Consider the following 8680-nt stretch of genomic DNA (forward strand, 5'->3'; position numbering starts at 1 on the left):
GAGAGAGAGAGAGAGAGAGAGAGAGAGAGAGAGAGAGAGAGAGAGAGAGAGAGAGAGAGAAATCGAGAGTGTCAGTGATCTGGAGAGAAGAAGAGAGAGAGAGAGAGAATCCCGACGTCACTCCAGGATACGCGAAAGGAGGTGCGTATATGTACGCGTTCGATTCGTATCGACGGATCGGCGGGGAGAGCACCCGTTTTGTGCGTGCGCTCGCGGTGACACCGTCGAGAGCTACCCCTGGCGAGCTGCTTCGAGAGAGGGAGAGAAAAAAGGGAACGAGAGGTTGAAAGAGAAAGAGGGAGAGGGCGAGGGTTGGTTCCTTCGCGCGACTCTGCTGCACTAACGCTCGATTCACATCCCCGTTAACTACTACGATTCTGTTCCGGAAATATAGGGGTTGGAAATTGAAAAAAAAATATATATATATATCTATAAGGTTCCTGCCGAAAATGTAAAATGTACTTGTTTTACGATAAGAGTTCGATAAGGAAGGATAATAGTTGGAGAGTTAATCGAGTCATATATAATCTTTTTATACGTTTAATTTTTTTTCTCGTGTTTTTGTCGCAAAGATTAAATGCTCAGGGCAGTAGATGTGTACAATGGCGATTCTAATTATACGATTGCACGATGTACATTTGTATTTACAAGTCTGTATCGATGCATTTCGAAAAACTTATTCTAATGCCTGTTTCTATCTCAATGCAATTTTATAATCCCGGTTTATGCTAATTCTTTACCTTTTTTCAGTTTTAAGAATTAGAAAAAAGTGACGAGTGAATCAAATCGAAATTAAAGTTAATCTATATTGTAGAAACGGGTATAAGATAGTTTAATGTATAATAATAGCTTAATAAAGATTTAAAGAAATTATTTAGTTTGATTTGTTTAGTATTATTTGATGTTCGTATCTTAAAGGGGACAGTCCTAGAAATCGATCCGTCATTTGCTCAGATGACTCGATTAGATCTCCAGATCACTTAAGGGAGTAATTATGACTTTTCAAGGATAATTTTTGTGCTTTTTAAAGATTCAAATATATTGCTGTCTTAATTATTATATTATTTATCTCTTATTTACGATTGACTATCGTATTTTCTTCCACGAAAAATAGCGATAAGAACAGAGTAAAAAAAAAACGACTAATGTTCATAGAAAAAAACGATTAGTGCTCGTTTCTAACCAAGATTAATCTCAATTAAATTTATTCTTTATTCTTTTCTTTCATTCTTGGAACTAGAAAGAGATAAAAATTAAGTTAAATCAAGATTAAAGTTAATCTAAGTTAAAAACGGGCATTTTTAAAAATTAGAAAAAAGTAAGAGTTAGTTGAACCAACATTAAAATTAAACTACATTGTTAGAAATAGGCATAAATAATTTTTGTTTTATGCAATCTCAATTAGGTCTTCTCGCGCTACGCAAAATGTACTAACGAGCGTCGTTCATGACACGCGATAAAATTGCAATATGCTTGATACACGTGGGTCAATGTTTTCGTTAAAGTCACGGAGGAGGGATATTTCTAGTCTCCGAAATATAAAAAGGAAATGTAATTTCTCGATAAAGTCTCGACAACAATAATTCTTGTACATTTGTATTTTAATCTTTTTTTTGACGTACCTGACGCGAGATTAAGTATTCTTTTATTAGTTTTAAATTTCAGATACAATTTGGAATATCCATCGCGTGACCATAATCAATAAAAGGTTTTCACGTCGTATCGTTACTGCATTTAAATCGTTCGGATATCGAAAATAACCGTGGCAAAATTATCAGAAAAATTTCATTTACTTTATAAAAGTCATTAGAGACATTTTCAAAATTTATAATAATAATAAATATAATATCCTGCTTTTATTTTCTGATAATTGATACAATCGGAGATCCAATATTAGCTATTATTTGAAAAACAGTATAATTAAGCACGGTTTTATAATGTAAATAATAAATTATAAATTGGATATCTTTCTATAATATATAGATTAATTATTAAAAGATTCAATTTTATGATATCTTCAATTTAGACACACATTACGGCATTAGAGTTGTTAAATATTCTCTGAAATTATATGAAAAAGAAATGTGAAATATGTTCAGATATTCAAGTATGCATTAAATGACTTATGCAGTTGCTTGAGAGAAAGGATTCGGATTCTTTCTCTCCTGCCGCATAAAATTACTGCGCGCTATTTCTCACACGCCGCGAAAAAAGTCATGTGAGCGATAAAGAATCAAAATATTCTGTGTGAAAATGAAATTTACTGCGTAATTAATTCTCCTGAATTAAGCAATCTTTTAGATTAAATAATGATCAGCATATCTTGTGCAAAAGAAAATATATTCATACTCTCTAAATCTGAATCAGTGAATAATCACTAATTATCCAGTGGCATACTTGGATAATCAGTGAAGTTCAATTAAAAAAGGAAGAATATTTGAGCATTATATATAACTAAAATATTGATATTTGTACGTTAATTTCAATTTTCCAATACCATTCATTGAATTTAAGCACTAAAACAAGGTTAGTTACATCACAAAAAAGATTAGCTAAGTTAGGGATCTCACATTTAATTCACTGATTACAAGTGACATACTTAATATCAGTGATTATCCACTGATTCAGATTTAGAGAGTAACAAATGACACCTATTTGGATAAAATAAACTCATCTCGAATATTATAAGATATTCCTTTCCGTGTTGCACATTAATTAATTATTTTTGAGGAGAAGAGAGGTACACACAGAAAAATATCATTTTACTGTTAAGAAAAGTGATCATCAATTTATTTTTTTCCTTTAAGAAACGGTTACTTCAATAAAGAATATTTTTTTATAATAATCTTAAAATATACTTATTATAAATTTCAGAACTCATTATTATGTACTCAAAACAAGAATTTATTTTTCTTTTAAAGAGTATTATAAAATTAATCGAAGAAGTAACTTTATATATAATAGCAAATCAAATTTGTTTTAATTTAATAATCTAACTGAGATGTATTAAATTTACTAGAATTCAAAATATATTTAGAATAAATTTGATGCTTATGATGAACTTATAATAGAATTTGCGGATATACGAATTTTTTAAACAAGTACTTCAAACAAGTAATTATTACTTGCGTACAATAAGTGTCTTTCTATATATAAGTGCGAATGAAGGAGAGGACCGAGAGATAAACTCATCGATGAGAAGCTCGATAAATCGAAGGGACTACAATTCGCCGACTTTCGCCCGACTTTTTTTTCGCGCATTACGTCTCCTTAACATATTTTAGCCTGACTATGCGATGGTATTTTATGAAGCGCGACGCGTATCGCTTCCATTATATCAGGTCGTTGCATTTTATTGATCGTATACGCCGGTGTGTTTCCACGTAATGCCGTGCTTACGAAGATGTGTACGTGCAATCCGACAAACGAATAAACCATGGACATTCCCAGTTCGCGACTGGATTTCCCACTAATTAAAAATTCAGCTGTTGCAAACGGAACGATTTCGATATACGACGAGCTTCGATATACATACTAAGCGCCCTGGAGCCGGCAAAAAATAAATTTTTATTAGAATTATCATTAGAATTGTTTGTAGAGATATGATACTTTTAAGATAAGTATATATTTCCAAACGAAAAGTAGATATCGATCTTATAATTAGTGAATTTATACATCTAGATTGCGACGGCGATGAAATAATTTCTTAGGCTTATTTCTTCCAAAGAAGATTAATTTTAATCTCGAATTAATTTACTCTTCATATTTTTTTTCTAACTCTTAGAACTACATAGAAAAAGTTGAAAAATAAGTTAAAGAGATTAAAGTTTCTATACTGATAGAACATTAGATTGCATTGTTTTTCAAACGTGCAATAGTGCTGCAGTTTTATAGCAATTTGAACTTTTGTTATACTTTGCACGATTACTGTCATCGATATTTTAATGTCTCCGACGTTATCGAAATATTTGCGCGTGCACACAAAAAGAAATTTATAATTTCAATTTATTATTATTAGTATTTATTGACGTGTATATTTTATTTTTAAGATTAAGATTTTCAAAGATGATTTTGATGTCCGAAAATTTAATTTAAATCATCTTTATTATTAAAAATTAAAGTAAGAGAGAAATTTTTATTAAACTGCCAAGCGATCGCTGGAATCTAATTATAGTTAAATCGAGAATCTAATTTAACATTGCTATCTTTTCACTTCGGTTAAGTTAGATTTGTTTTTAGTAACTAGGAGAGAAAACTTAGATTGAGTTTTCTTAAATAACTTGTTAAGGCCTACAATTTGATTTCTATTTTATTATAATTCGTCATTTCCACACAACAACATTCTTTTGTAAGTTGCGCTAAACTAGGCTGACTGAACATAAACTTAGTCTACTATCACGTCTAATCAAATTATTCCATTAATTATTTACAAGCTGAATAAAATTACATGAAATAGCATTTTTCTCTGGAATTCGTCAATTATGTTATATTTTTAGATCTTCTTTTATCATCTTGAGTTAACTGCAAGACGTTTTACTTAACAATATAAAAACGTTGACGATCCAAAATTTATTTATTGGATATATTTTTATTGATTCATTTTCTCTTTTATTATTGCGAAATTCAATCTTTCATTCACTATGGCTAATGACATTAGATCAGATTCATACTCAAAGACAAGGTCTTAAATTGCATCGAGCGATTACGATACGCCAGCCTAATAAAATTATTACCCGGCTCGCGCTGAGGAATAATAACGAGATACGATGAACAAACGACGTTATCAGCGGCGATTGGTTGAGAACCTTTTAGCATATCAAACACAGGCGATCTGCCAAGTCGCGATTGTAGGAATACTTGTCGCTACAAAAGCGAAAACGAGTGTTGTTCATCTCTTCTTCGTATCTCTAGGCATTATTCGTTCAGTGAAGTGAGGATTGGCTAAACAATAAACCTGTTCTTTTTGGCTGAACTTTTGCTCTCCAGGAGGAAAAAAGGGAAAGAAAGATAAACTGGTGCAAAAGTTCAGCCAAAAAAAAGGCTTAGTATCGATATCTATAATCTAATCCCAAGACTAAGTTTTATAACTGATTACTCGTTTAATAAGTTGCATGTAACAACATGCAATGTGGAATCAATTGTTATTTTTCCAATAATAAGTTAACCAGACTATATAAATAAATCAAATTACTAAGGAAAAAGCCAATACGATCGAAGTTCTCGATGCTTAATAATATTTTTATGTATGTATTCTCTAAAGGTGAATCAGCGACTTCAATGCTACATTTATAACTGATGTAATCATCAGTTATAAATGTAGAATACTTATTATTTTTCAGTAATAATATACTGATTCAGTAATAATATACTCATTTTTAGAGGTTATGATTCTCTGCAGATTAAACTGCATTTCAATCTGCAGAAATTATAATCTCTAAAAGTGAATCAATATGTTTTTATTAAAAAAAACAATAAATATATTTGCTGATAATTATATCAATTATAAGTGTATTATAGCATTGAAATCAGTAATAATATACTGATCCATTTTTCATTATTAAATTGATCGATGACCAATTTAATTTTGATATTATTATTTCAGCTTCAGTTTATGATTATTGCATTTCAAGTTTGAGAATAAGAGACATACAGTTCACATAACTAAAAAAATATATTTAAACATAACATAAAAATATTATTTACATGTATAAATTTTTACATATAAAAATTATTACGATACCAAAATGTAACCTCGACCGTATTGTCTCTTTCCTTATCTATTTGTTATTTTTCCGATCTGATTTGATTCGATAACCAGAAAATATGTTTGCAAAATTTAATTGGAAAATTTAATTTTTTTAATATCAAAGCAAATTACTTAAAAGTTTATTATATATCGATTGGAATTTCTACAATACGCCATTACCTAAGTTAAGTTTTAAGTCGAAAGAAATTAAAGGATCACAGTAGAATATGATAAGAATAATCGATTATGATTGATTGATTTCTCATAGCTTAAAGCTTAGATAAAGGCGGAATTAGACAAGGTATTGTATTTTCGAAGATGCGCAGTAATAAATAATGCCTTTTATCCTTAAATTCAACTGACATATAACAATCTTAAGTCTGTTTGCATTGCTTACATTCTTTGTATTCAGCATATTTGTTTTCTCTCTCTTCAATGTCCAAATATATATTTATCTCATTTTAAATGCAAAAATTTGTGAGGACTTCAAGCAACGCGAACAGACCTTCTAGAAAAATGAAAGTCTGGCATTTAGGGGTGATTTTTGATTGATTATACCGCTTTTAGAAAGTTCATATAAATTTACACCACAGCACACGTTACTTATACAAGTGATAGATTGTTACATTTGTTGAGCAATCGACAAGTTTTATAACATCTTAAGATTCTTAGGCAGGATTACAAGATTTATCTGATTATTTCCTTTCTGCTTGCAGGCGCTGCTGAATCGCGCGGTTAAATCGACGCAAGTGTGGCGGTCGTTAGAGTCGCGTACGGGTGGCTGCGGTCGCCCAGGTAGTTAGAGGACCACTCGGTGCCGGTTGCTGCCAGTAAGGTTGCCATCGGTGACTACGAAGACGAAGACGACGAAGACGAGGACGAGGAGGAGGACGGCGGTGGTGGTGGCGGAGGAGGAGGAGGAGGCGGCGGCGGAGGAGACGGTGAACCCGGTGAAGGAGGCAGTGCCAGTGACGATAGTGGTGTTAGTGGTATCGGTGGCGAAAGTATTTACGGTGGTTGTGGTGGCGGTGCTGGTATCGGCTGCTGTGGTGACGACGGCGACAGTCGCTGCCGCGGAAAGTGCCAAGTGCGACGAGGAGAACGGAATTAAAGAGGTAGAGAGGTGGTGGTGGTGGAGGAGAAGTTCCGCCCGGAGGTCGTTTCACCCTCTTCGTGGCGACGGGGCCGTTATCTGGCCGCGCTGTTTAGCAGCTGCTGGTGAGAGAGGAAGAGCGTGAGGGTGGCATTTGTAAAGGCAACGTGTAGCAAGATGGGCTGTGCCATGTCCGCGGAAGAGCGAGCCGCTCTGGCTCGCAGCAAGCAGATCGAAAAAAATCTCAAGGAGGATGGTATCCAGGCGGCCAAGGACATTAAACTCCTGTTGCTTGGTATGTCTTACTCTTTATTAGGGATGTGCGATTTCCAGATTCACTAAAAATCGATTTTTTGTAAAAATAATGCTTCGAAATAATCCTCTTTGTTAAAAAAAAAGAAATTTATAAAGAGATTGATTTAAAACAGCCTCTTTTAGTTAGAAAAATCAATTTTTCGCAAAATAGATCAGTTTAAAATTACTAATGTCATTTGGGAAGGTCGATCTTTTGGATCGAAACATCCCTATTCTTTATTCATCTTGAAGTATATGTCTAGCGATCTGGCGAGAATAAACGCGATATGTATGCTCGTTAAAATTTTATAACAAGAAATCGTAGATGTAGACATATTCTTATGCGCTATTTTCGAGCTTGAGTAATTTGAAAAAAGACACAATTAACATCCAAAATTTTTACTCATTTTATTTAACATGAATTCAATGTAAAATCGGAATAAAATTAGAGGATATAAAATTTATATAAAAATAGATGCTTTGTTAATTTGAGTCTAAATTTCTACGTAATCTCTTGAAAATCCATCAGATTCCCATCTATATTTCTCAAAATAAAATAAAAAATATATGCTAATTGAATGATTATGGATTTTTTAATTTTTTTATCAAGTACTTCTTTTTTTGTATCTAATCACTCAAATTTTATAGAGTTTTATTTAAATTAAAATTAACTATGAATATAACGTTATCATACATTATGCGGAAACAGGTCAAGCAGAAGAGATAAACAAGTAGTTATTTGATTTGGATCTGGTGATTTGTATACAACATGAATGTGGATACCAGTATTAGAACAATAACTATAAAAGGCAGAAGGGCTGTAAAACATTTCAGGGTTGTAACTTGCGCTGAGACACAAACTGTAATGAATGGAAGAAATATGATACCACACGGAAAGAACAGTTACGTTGAAGTGTCTAAAAAATTAGCTGAATAGAGATGAAAATAAATTTTGTTGTATTATCAAAATAATTATGGCCACTCAAATTGATTGTTAGACTGTCAAAATTTTCTGCAATATTGTTCATCATGTTTGAGTTTTTTATGTAATTATTTTAATGCTCTAATAAAATTATTTTTGAATTTATTACTTAAATTTTTAGATATTTTGATAACATTTTTCTTTTCATGCAATTATAATATCGATTTCCACATAATGCCTGTTGCAATTTATATTAAAATTTTACAATTAAATTCTATTAATTGTCATGTTGTTCGCTTGAACATCACAAGGAATTAACAAAAAAAACTAACAAAATATGATTAGATATGTAGTAGTCGAAAATAATTGCGTGAAGAGCTCGTGATTGTGAGAGTTCTGAAATATGAGAAGACTTAGACTTGATCAAATCGCATAAATATTATCAGGAAATTATCCGTCGGAAATAATGCACGCAACTTGGCGATTTATTGCGATTATATCGACACAGTGCGAAATATTATAACTACACCGCCGTTTCCTTCTCACGTTAGATACTATATTTCATGAGCTATGGATCTATGATTGGTGAGGAGCTGCGCCATTGTATGCTTTCTCTCTCTCTCTC

At 32.2% G+C, this 8680-nt stretch overlaps 2 protein-coding genes across 2 annotated transcripts in view; both read left to right on the forward strand.

Moving 5' to 3' along the window:
- Positions 1-6262: 6262 nt before the first annotated feature.
- Positions 6263-6857, forward strand: LOC105618444 (forkhead box protein D1-like). The gene is made up of 2 exons (XM_012199984.1): positions 6263-6283; positions 6546-6857. The coding sequence occupies exons 1-2, from the start codon at positions 6263-6265 to the stop codon at positions 6855-6857; spliced, it is 333 nt and encodes a 110-aa protein (XP_012055374.1).
- A 159-nt stretch (positions 6858-7016) lies between these two features.
- LOC105618355 (guanine nucleotide-binding protein G(o) subunit alpha) overlaps positions 7017-8680 on the forward strand; it is a 28181-nt gene continuing 26517 nt past the window's right edge. Inside the window, exon 1 of the mRNA XM_012199897.1 lies at positions 7017-7134. Coding sequence (XP_012055287.1) covers positions 7017-7134 — 118 coding nt within the window. The remainder of the gene's footprint in view (positions 7135-8680) is intronic.

Source organism: Atta cephalotes (genome assembly GCF_000143395.1).
Source record: "Atta cephalotes unplaced genomic scaffold scaffold00016, whole genome shotgun sequence".
In the NCBI taxonomy this organism is placed as follows: Eukaryota; Metazoa; Arthropoda; class Insecta; order Hymenoptera; family Formicidae; genus Atta; species Atta cephalotes.